This window comes from Bos mutus, chromosome 16 (assembly GCF_027580195.1).
Source record: "Bos mutus isolate GX-2022 chromosome 16, NWIPB_WYAK_1.1, whole genome shotgun sequence".
Lineage (NCBI taxonomy): Eukaryota > Metazoa > Chordata > Mammalia > Artiodactyla > Bovidae > Bos > Bos mutus.
The window spans coordinates 28,269,755-28,281,808 of NC_091632.1; the positions used below are offsets into that span (position 1 = coordinate 28,269,755).

A 12,054-nucleotide genomic window follows, 5' to 3' on the forward strand; every position below is an offset into this window, starting at 1 on the left:
CTGTGGCTCCTGTATTACAAGCAGATTCTTCACCACTGAGCTACTAGGGAGGCATATATATTTATATATAGTATATATATATATATATATATATTCCTCCCTCTTGAGCCTCCCTCCCACCCCATCCCCTATCCCTCCCTTCTCGGTGGTCACAGAGTGCCAGGCTGGGCTCCTTATGTTATAGAGCAGCTTCCTTGGGCTCCCTGTGTTATATATATTAGCTATCCACTTTACACATTAGGTACTGTGTATATGTTCAGGCTACCTTCTCAATTAGGCCCCTCAGTTAGGCCCACCCTCTTTTTCCCCTAAGCAACCTAGATGTCCATTGACAGATGAATGGATAAAGAAATTGTGGCACATATATACAAAGGAGTATTAGCCATAAAAAAGAAAGAATGGGAGTCAGTTGAACTAAGGTGAGTTAACCTAGAGCCTGTTATTCAGAGTAAAGTGAGAAAGAGAAAAATAAATATTGCATATTACGCATATATATGGTATCTCTTTGCTTCTTATAAGTTGCTTTGCCTCTGCAAAAAGTTTGACCCTTAAAACACATTGTTTACTCTTTTACAAAGGAGCGAACATCTTTCTAGGACACTAAAATTCTCTAGGATGGAGATGAGGTAGGTGAGAGGCTAAGGGCACAACCAAGAATGTCAGCCACAGACACATGGTATGTGGAACTTCTGCTGTTGCTACTACTGCTAGTACCAGTCGGGCTAATATTTACTGAAGCCCTACTATGCAGCAGGTACTTTTAAAATTCATTCATTCATTAATTTGGCTGTGCTGTGTCTTAGTTGCACCATGTGGGATCTAGTTCCCTGACCGGGGATTGAACCTGGGCCCCCTGCATTGGGAGTGCAGTCTTAGCCACTGGACCACCAGGGAAGTCCATGTGCCAGGCACTCTTCCTTTATTTCCATCTTATATATTAGGTGACTTGCTCAACATATATTTCTTCCTATCTTTTGGAAGCCATAGCCCACTCTATCACTCAAAGATATTTTTTCCTACAAGGGTCGTATTACCTGGACTCCTTAGAAGATCCTATATGTCTAAAGCCCCATTGTAAGCCAGGCTCAAGTTCCCTCCCACACAGTTCTTAGGTCCCATGCGTTGGGGCATGTTGCTTGTGATCTGATCAGTATCTCTGAATGTTCTTGGCAGTACAACATTCCCTAGGACAATTAGAAAGATGGTTGGCCCAGAACACTCTGAAGTGTTCAACGTCCATGCCAGAGAGTGACCGACTGTCCTTTCTAACCTAGCCAAGATGCCCTTGTACTTACTTCATCTTTCTGAAGCAGGCATATTTGTGGGCCTCAAGGGACTCTCTCAAACCCCTCTTTCCTTTGGTGTCTGGTACACTTCTGAATCCTGCTCCTCCTCTGCTTTTGTGGAAATCCTTTGCATGGTCAAATTGGTAGAGACCCCAAATTTAACACCTCCAAAATCAAACTACCTCGCTCTTTGCTCCTCTTTTTTTCTGTATTTTCTACCTTGGCACCACCATCCACTCAGTCAAACACAACTCTATTTCCCTCATCTATTTATTTATGTGAAAAAAGTTTCTCAGCACTTAGAGCTAAAAAAGAAAAAAAAAAGCAATATAACTGATGCTAAATCCTGTCTTATTATAGCAGTAATTACTTTTCATCCACTGACACAAGAACTAATCTGGGACAGAAAAGCCATTCTCAACTCACTAAATGTGCATTTTCCACTTTGCTTACTAGTCATCAATCAACATTTTAAAGTATTGTTTTGATCAATTTTGGACAAGGAAACATTTCAAAAGCTAACTCAATTGAGAAGAAATTTTTAACTCATTATAACTTATGATCAGTATCAACATTAATATCCTGTTTGTGATATTGTATTATAGTTTTGCAAGATGCTTCCCTTGAAGGAAAATGGGTAAAGGATATGTGGAATCTCTTTGTACTATTTCTTACAACCACATGTGAATATACAATTATCTCAAAATAAAAAATTTAATTAAAAGATATCACAAAAGAGTTGTTTTAATCAAAATCTGTTTTTAGAAGATAAATAGGTGACTTACTAAACCCACTCCAGTATTCTTGCCTGGAAAATCCCATGGATGGAGGAGCCTAGTGGGCTACAGTCAGTGGGGTCACAAAGAGTCAGACATGATTGAGTGACTTCACTTTCACTTCCTTTCATTGTTACATTAAGTGCAAAGTTCTATATGTGTGGGTGGTGTGTGTGCGCATGGGCACGCACACTCAGTCACTTCAGTCATGTCCAACTCTTTGCAACCTTATGGACTATCACTCTCCAGGCTGCCCTGTACCTAGGATTCTCCAGGCAAGAATACTGGAGTGGGTTGCCATTCCCTCCTCCAGGGATCTTTCCAACCCAGGGATCGAACCTGCATCTCTTATGTCTCCTGCACTGCAGGCAGATTCTTTACTGTTGAGATATCGGGGAAGCCCACAAACTTCTATAGGAGCAATGAAGTGGAAACACAAATCCAAAGAGAAAAAAGGAGCAATGAGCAATTTCTCAATGTTAAAATAGTAGCAGATGAATGGATAAGAAAGCTATGGTACATATACACAATGGAGTATTACTCAGCCATTAAAAAGAATTCATTTGAATCAGTTTTAATGAGGTGGATGAAACTGGAGCTTATTATACAGAGTGAAGTAAGCCAGAAAGAAAAACACCAATACAGTATACTAACATACATATATGGAATTTAGAAAGATGGTAATAATAACCCTGTATACGAGACAGCAAAAGAGACACTGATGTATAGAACAGTCTTATGGACTCTGTGGGAGAGGGAGAGGGTGGGAAGATTTGGGAGAATGGCATTGAAACATGTATACTATCATGTATGAAACGAGTCGCCAGTCCAGGTTCGATGCAGATACTGGATGCTTGGGGCTGGTGCACTGGGATGACCCAGAGGGATGGTATGGGGAGGGAGGAGGGAGGAGAGTTCAGGATGGGGAACACATGTATACCTGTGGCGGATTCATTTTGATATTTGGCAAAACCAATACAATATTGTAAAGTTTAAAAATAAAATAAAATTTAAAAAATAAAAGAATGCTAAAATAATCTAAAAAAAAATTTTTTTTAAAAATGGGAAAAAAAGTACATGGCCATACATTTTTAAATGAATGATAGTAATTATCAAATTGTTATGTTAGTGAGGATACATTTAGTAGAGGAGATTTAAAAAGCATTTTTAAATGTCAATAATTTAGATAATATACCAGCAATATAATATAATTAAATTGCTATAATTTAAACTTATGGCTAAATTTTTAGTTGTTACTTTTAAAATCTATGAAGGGGTAAAGGGGTTTTTCAAAAGTCTTTTAGGAGTTACAAGAAAGCAAAAATGAGTTTGAAGAGCACTGTTCTAGCGATTCCAAGGACATTCCATTTCTAAGCAAGTCTAGATTTATAACAGTCTAAACATTGGCATCTACCTTTTGTTTCTCTCTGGAATGCCCTGCCATTGTCTGCCACACAAACTTCTGCTTATCTTTTAACTCTCTCCTCCAGCCTCAGCCCCTCAGCCCGCTCTCCCCTTCTTCTCTGATATTTTTGGCATAACCAAGCACTTTCTTGTCACGTTCCTACTTGCCCTCATGTGCGGCAGATTCACATAGTATGACTATAAGTTTGTATTTGCCTGTCTGTCTCCCAATTTTGCTGTGCATATCCCTACAGTGAACTTCTTCTAATTATTCTATCTTTGACACTACCATGAAATGAATTCAATTCAATTTTCCAGTAGTCATGTGTGGTTGTGAGAGTTGGACTCTAAAGAAGGCTGAGCATTGAAGAATTGATGTTTTCAAACTGTGGTGCTGCAGAAGACTCCTGAGAGTCCCTTGGACAGTAAAGAGATCAAACCAGTCAATTCTAAAAGAAATCAACCCTGAATATTTGTTGGAAGGACTGATGCTGAAGCTGAAGCCCCAATACTTTGACCACCTGATGCGAAGAGCAAACTCATTGGAAAAGACCCTGAAGCTGGGAAAGATTGAAGACAGGAGGAGAAGGTGCAGCAGAGGATGAGATGGTTGAATGGCATCAGTGACTCAATGGACATGAATTTGAGCACTCCAGGAAATACTGAAGGACAGGGAAGCCTGGCATGCTGCAGTTCATGGGGTCATGAAGAGTTGGACTTAGCGACTGAACAATAATAACAAGCACTAACTTAAGACTTCTGCCTTTGAAGACATGTTTTCAGTTTAAGTGTTGTTGTACACTAAAGGTAGAGATAGTCAAAACACTGAGCTCAAGGGGATCTCACTTATTCATTTACTGATTAAAAAAGATTCTGCCCTGCATTACCACAGCATTGACAGTACAAAATCATGCTAAGGTCAGAAATGGGTTGACCACAGATTACCTTGGTTTTTCCACATAGTGACTTAAGCTGTTTGTAGTCAGAAATTGGCCTCAATCTTCCAACTTTCAGACTAGTGTACTTATCTGCCAGGTCACTCAAGTGACCCTCAAAATACAGAGTCTTGAATGTTGACACAGATAATCTTATCTTGAGTTTTGTAAAGACTGTGTTTAGAAAATCATAAACGTCTTCCTCTATCATGTTATTTCAGCTGTCTGTACTACTCTACACCTGATTTAGGTCAATATAGTTCCTTTATTCAATCACAGTTATGATTGAACAAGAAAAAGTAAATAAGAACATGAGAAATTTCATATTGAGTCAGACATTTCAGCTGTTCAGTCTACTCTTCTACTTCTTAAAAACAAATTAGGAAACATGTGGTGGGGAACTAGTTACTCTTAAAAGGTTTAAGAATAAAATTTAAAATCCCCAGCTTCTTTTTCAATTCATTATGAGTCAGTGACCAATGACATAATTTAAATATTTCTTTTCTCTTTTTTAAAAAAATATTTATTTTTAATTGAAGGATAATTGCTTTACAATATTGTGTTGGTTTCTGCTATACATCAACTGAATCAGTCATAGGTACACCTATGTCCCCTCCCTCTTGATACTCCCTCCCACTTCCCACCCCATCCCACCCCTTAGGTTGTTACAGAACCCTAGTTTGAACAAACATTTCTTGAAACCATTTAAATTTAATACCTTCATTCATTTATTCATTCATCCCTTCATTCAGTGAGCTTTCAAAAAGCTCTATGTGATATGTTCTATTTATGCATAGAGACTACTGACCTTATTTAGATTTCACCAGTTTCTGCATGCAGTCTGGTGTGTATGCATGTAGTTCTGTGAAATTTTATCACATGTTCGTATACCTTGGTGTACTACCACCACAATCAAGACACTGAAACGTTCAATCACCATTAAGATTGCTCCTCTATTATCCTTCGTGCCCCCCCTCACGCATACCTCTCTCCTCAATCCTCTACTATTCCTAACCCCTGACAACCACTAGCTTGTTCTCTCTCTCTAGTCTTCTTTTTTAACTTTGAGAATACCACATGAATTTTTGAGAATATTATATAATATTCTCAAACATACAACTTGTGAGATTTCTTTCACTCCCCATACCACCCTTGAGATCCATGTAAATTGTTGCATGTATCAATACTCTGGTTTTTTTTTTTATTACTGAGTAGTGTTGTTGGCTTCGCAGGTGTCTCAGCAGTAAAGAACCCACCTGCCAAGCAGGAGGTGCAGGTTCCATCCCTGGGTCAGGAAGATCCTCTGGAGTAGGAAATGCCAACCCACTCCAGTATTCTTGCCTGGAAAATCCCATGTACAGAGGAGCCTGGTGGGCTACAATCCATGGGGTTGCAGGGTTGGACACAACTGAGCGACTGAGCACAGCAGGCACACGTGCACATTCCACTGTACGGATGTATCATTGTTTGCTTAAAGTTATCACTAAAAAATACTCTTGTCATTTCCAGTTTTGCTCTATTGCAAATAGAGCTACTATGAAGATCAATACACAGGTTTTGGAGTGGACATATATTTTCACTTTTCTGGGACAAATATTCAGTAGTCCAGTTACTGGGTCATATGGTAAGTATACATTTAATTTTACAAGAAACTGCCAAAGTATTCTCCAAACTGGTTGTGCCGTTTTACTTTTTCATTAGCAATATATGCAATATCCAGTTCTCTGCATTCTCACTAGCAATTAGTATTGTTATTATTACTTTTTAGGTCTTTTAGTAAGTGTAGCCTCATTGTGGCTTTAATTTGTTTTTCCCTAATGATATTAAATATTTTTTCATGTGCTTACTTTCCATCTGTATATCTTCTTTGGCAAAATGTCTGTGCTTTGGCCCATTTTCTAACTGGAATATTTGTTTACTCTTGTTTTCAAAGTTCTTTATATATTATAGACACAAATCCTTTGTGAGATGTACGACGGTTTGCAGATACTTCTGCCAAGTCTGCCATTGCTTTGTTCATCTTAATAAGGTGTTTCTCAGACAAAAAATTTTAATTTTGATTAAGTTCAATTTATCCATTGTCATGTCTATGGACTATGCTTTGGGTGTGATATATAAGCACTCTTCACCTAACCTTGCCCTGAAGATTTTCTCTTATGATTTCTTTATGAAGTTATACAGTATTACTTTTTATATTTAAACCTATGATCTATTTTGATCTAAGAATTTTGATCTAATTCTTATATAAGGTATATATAAGCTGTCTAAAATGAATAAATCAGTAATTTTTCTAGATATTGGTATAGAAGGGGCTTAAATCATTTAATTTACTTTACTTTCTTTTTGCCTTTCATGCCATTGTTGTCATGTTTTAACCACATATATTTTAAACCAAAAAATTTTTTTATTACTTTTAATATTTTTCTCCTATCTAGTGTGGTTCATTTCTTTCTGTATGTCTCTGTTTCCATTTGGGGTCATCTTCTTTCTATTTGGATAGCTTTCTTCAATATTTACTTTACTGCTGGTATTAAATTATCTATTTTTGTCTGAAAATATGTTTAATTTTTCTTTAAAAGATTTTTTTGCTGAATATAGAATTTTAACTTGGCAATTATTCTTTTAGCATTTTAAAAAATCTATCAATCTGTGTTTTATGACTTCCATAGTTTCTGTTGAAAAATCAGCATGCCAATCTTACTGCTGCTTCTTTTAAAGTAACAATTTTTCTCTGGTTACTTTTGAGTATTTTCTCTTTGCCTTTGATTTTCAGCATGTTTGCTATAATGAATCAAGTTGTGATTTTCTTTCTATTTATCCTTCTTAGGGTTTGAGAAACATTTTGAATCTGTAGTTTGATATTTTTTGTCACCTTGCAAAATTCTCAGCTGCTATCTCTTTGATATTGTTTCTGCCTCAAAATCTTTCTCTTTTGCTTCTCGAACTCCAATTTACAGTAGGAATTTTTCATCAGGTCTCAAATGCTTCATGCTGTTTTCTATATTTTTACATCACTTTTCCTCTTTGAGCTTCAATATCTATGTGTTCTTTAGTTTTCTAAATCTTTTCTCCTGCTCACAAACTAATCTATTAATTTCTTAATTTTAGCTACTATATTTTTGTCCTAAAATTTCCCTTTGATTCACTAATATAGATTCTAATTCTCTGAGGACACTCTACAACTTTTTATCTATCTTGAACATATTAATCATAATTATCTTAAGCCACTATTCCATAACTCCAATATCTGGATAATCTGTGGATCTGCATTTATGGAGTGATTGCTTATTTCTTTGTTTAGTTTTGTTTACCATCATTTGATCCTGTCTCTTGGCATAACTGGAATTTTTTTTTTACTGGTTTCAGGACATTGTGCATGGAAATTTGTAGAGGTTTTTGATGATATTGTCTTCCTCCAGGGCATATTTAACTTTCTTTTGTTAGGCAGTTAAATATAGGCAGATGCTGCTACTGCTGCTGCTAGGTCACTTCAGTCATGTCTGACTCTGTGACTCTATAGACTGTATTCTGCCAGGCTCCTTTTTCCGTGGGATCCTCCAGGCAAGATGACCTTCCTAAAAACAGGTATTTAAGAGTGTTTCAGGCTGAATTTTATGCTTTGTGTAAGCTAGACTATTTATGTTTTCCTTCATAGAATGTCTATGAAGAGTATTTCATAGAGTGTCTCAATGCCCCTCCTTGACAGAATCTCAATTCCATTTTTTTGTCCCCCCCCACTGTAAGACTCCTGATATTACTTTTCAGCTTTTTTATCTAATAGCAGCTATTTTATAGCAATTCTTGTTTTCTTGGTCACTGACTTAGAGAATGCATAGTTCAGAAATCAGAAAATATCTTAAAATTATGAGTAGAATATCACATTCATTTTTTCCATGGTTTCTATTTCTCTGGGAACTTGATCCCTCTAGTCTGGATACCTTAGAAGTTCTGACTTATAGTTTTTGTCTCCCCAGTAGTGAGACTGAAACATGCTCTGGACTGCTGCTCTCTGATCTGCTTCTATTACTTTTACTGAGAATTGGCAATTTCCCTCAAGGAGAAAAAAACAAAACCCCAAAACTGAGCTATATGTAGATCTCACGTCAATGCAGCTTTCTTCTAATTGAGGATTGGTTCTCTGAAATCATTGTCTTGGCTGATGTCTGATGTTTTCAAGTAGCTAATTTTTTGGTATTTTGTCCATTTTTTTTATTTAAATGAATTTTGTCAATGGCCTAGTACCAGAAAAGTTAGAAAATACTCAAGGCTCTGCTCCCATCTCAACAATTCTTATTAAGGGGCCAAGATTTGTCTCCATAATGGCTAGGCAGATCTTTTTTTTTTTTTTTTTGAAGGTTTTTTGAACAAGTAGATTCAATTCCCAATGACTGACCTAGGATTCTTAGAAACCATTATTGATAAACCTTGCTGTCATATATACTGAAACGTAACATTTGGTGAATCAGATGTGAGCCAATTTGGAGATATTTTCTTAAAGTTTTGTATGCTCCTCTGTTACCACTGTTTATCATGAGGATAATTCAAGATACTCAAACTCACTACTAAATGATTTATTGGCATATAACCTTCCAGCTTGCCTCTTACAACCATGAAGACTAGAATGACTCACATTAGTTTTGATTTGGACAGCACCACTCACCTCACAAATTTCTGACTTATCATATACTGACAACTGAAAATACAAAATTTAATGATAAAAGGAGAGCCCTAAAACTGTATCAGATGACTATAGAGCCAATGAAACCCAGGATAAACAAAGCATTCAGTCTGGATCACTACAGGTTTAACTTTTTATTATCTCTTCCTTTCTTGAGATATATAGCCCTACTGTATGCTGACCTAATTTGCTACAGGGATTTCTATGTTCTGGTTTCCTCTTGAACAGGAACAATATCTTTTCATCTATTGTTAACCTATTGCTTCTTATTCCTTCCCCAATCTTTTGGACACATCCATGCAAGATGACCAGCAATCTTCTGGCACAGTGATTATTGCAAACCAGATTTCACAGTCTAGCCACCTTTTTGCTTGGTTCCCTCTTGAGATTAATCAAGACACAAAATGGATCTTATCCCATGTCAGCAATTTATTTGCATCTAGATTATTTGGTCTAGAATCTTCTGAATATTTGATCTAGAACATTCTGAGTATTTGCCACATTGCCCTAGTACATCTTACCTGTCTTCATTAAAACATTTTGAAAAACTCTCCTCAAAGCTATTATCAGCCCAAAGAAGCTAATTTATTAAGTAAATTTATTTTTCTCTCCATTTCCCCCCAAACTAACTTTCACAGATTCCCTTCCAACCTGCTCATTTCTCCAACTGTAGTTGTTCTTCAACTTTACTTACCCAGGTGACTGATGGCTTCCTTGTCCCAAGGCCAGGTGGCAGCACCTGCAAGGTCTTCTCGTACTGAGTTGCCAAAGTAGACATTGAGGAAGTGGGTGCTGTTGAGCTGCAGTGCCTCCTTCAGCTCCTTCACACTCATGTACGCCCTGGGGAGCACATAAGAGAGGAAATGTCACACCAAAGGATCAGTACATAGAAAGGAACAGAGCCAGATCTAATCAGACTCTGGCTTCCCAACCATCATTGCCTTTTAGAGGAGAAGGGCAAAGAGGCTGAGACCAGGTATCATGGTGCTCTCAAAAAAGACACTAATACTCATTTAGAATATTTATTCCAAGATAAATAATATCCTACCTTTTTTGGCACCATAATATTTATATGAATACTCAGTATTTGACATCATACTCAGTTCCCCACTTAACGCCTAGATTATTTCTTCAAGATAAACCCAATGATACTCTTAATTCTATGCCTTGAGAATTACTCTCCAGTCCATGGTGAATGAGGCCTTCCAGTTCTCAGTCTCTGGTTCTATCACACTGCACGATCATTACTATAAGAAGATTGATTAAATCTCTATTTCAGCATATGCTTGCTTTGGGCATTTTTAAAAAAGGTAAATAGTAACCAGGAAACACAAAATTAAAGAGGAAAAAGAGATGAGTTATAGGAAGGAAAGGATAACATAAAGCTACTGCAGAAAATATTAGTTTTATGTATATTTTTTCTCTTTCTAGTACCTTAATCCATAAACTCTCTAACCCTACTCTGACTACTTTATACTCACTGAGTATCTCTATTGGTGGCCTTCAAAGAACTAGGTAATATTATGTTTGTACTTATTTGCAGACTTAAAGGTCTATTAAAAACACATGCCCCATGGCCCATAAAATAAAGGGGGAAACAAGCATTCGATCTCTTTTAAAGCTCATATATAGTCAAAGACCTTCATTTTCCTGACACGAGTGAAACTTAAAACTTCACCATGAGCAAACAGAGCCTCATCATTCTCAATGGAGAGTTATTTTAAGAAAGAACAACTAAACCAAAACTGAGTCGCCCCTTGGATTCACTGGAAATGCTGCTCCAAAAATGGCAATGATCCTATCACAGCTTCAACTATGCAGACAGCTCTCTCAACATAGTTGAAAATATCCTTTATAGATTGATGCTTTATGCTTACTACTCTGGTAGACAAGCTGCAGACACTGAAATCACTCAACCCCGAAGCTCATGTGAGAACACCATGACCCTCTTCTCTTGCTTGCTTTGCCTCCCAACTATACTGTTGATGCCATCTATTTAATCCACATGTAAGATATATTGGCAAGGAGTATCCAAGAAATAGAGATCCCAAAGAAGACTGTATTTGTGTTCTTTGGCACAGAACCAAAAAGAGGAATAAAGAAGCACAAAAAGACTTTGCTTTAAAACCAAAAGTGCTTAGGAGAAAGGGGGTTTTAAAATATCCTTTCTTATTGACTTATAATATCTTGGAAAAATAGTTCTCCTCTCCCAAGAAACCATCCAGATTCCATGAAGTGATGTCAGATGTGATCAGAGGGATATTCCTTCTTCTGCTTTCCTGGAGACTCAGTGGTTTTTGAACTGTTGCCTGGTTTTCCACAGACATTAGTCACATGCCCTTTCCTTTTCTCCTTTATTAAAAACAATTACAATTTCCTGCAATGACAAATCGATGGTTTGGAGCTATGATGACATCAAGTAACTCTTCAACATGGAGATGTTCTAATCGGTCAGACGAAAGAAGAGGTAGCATGGATAGGAGGAAAGAGAGAAGAAAGAAAAGGAAAGGAAAAAAGAAACGATTAGAAAAGAAAGGAGAGGGACCAGTGACTGAGCCTTCACAGAGGCAGGGTACCAAGGAAGAAAAACTGCACCCTCTGTTCCTTTTCAGAGAGCCCACTAAAATTAGGAATTGGGAACTTGACAGTTTTCTCTCTTTTCTCCTCCCTCACTTCCCCCAAGTCCCCCTGTTCCTGGCATGGTTTACTTGGGCTACCTGTGTGTTCCTGGCTTCCCTGTCTGCCACTTACCAACCTTGGCCACCATCCTTCTGTTCTCCCTCAACCCAGCAGTTCCAATAATTTCCTTTGAGCCATTCTCCAAGAGGCCTCCTCCTCCACCACCAACTCATCGGTTGGGTCTACTCATTTCCCTTTCCTTCCTTGCCCATCCCTCTCCCAGCCATAAATTACTCTTCCAGATGAGAGTGGTAGCAAACTGGATGCAGTGCTCTAACTCCTGCACTCCAAAAAGA

The 12,054-nt window shown here is 37.5% G+C and overlaps 1 protein-coding gene across 1 annotated transcript in view; it reads right to left on the reverse strand.

Annotated features, from left to right (window-relative positions):
• The window catches only part of PAPPA2 (pappalysin 2), a 315,464-nt gene that overhangs the window by 192,724 nt on the left and 110,686 nt on the right, over positions 1–12,054 (reverse strand). The window contains exon 3 of the mRNA XM_005905526.2: positions 9,774–9,919. Coding sequence (XP_005905588.2) covers positions 9,774–9,919 — 146 coding nt within the window. The remainder of the gene's footprint in view (positions 1–9,773; positions 9,920–12,054) is intronic.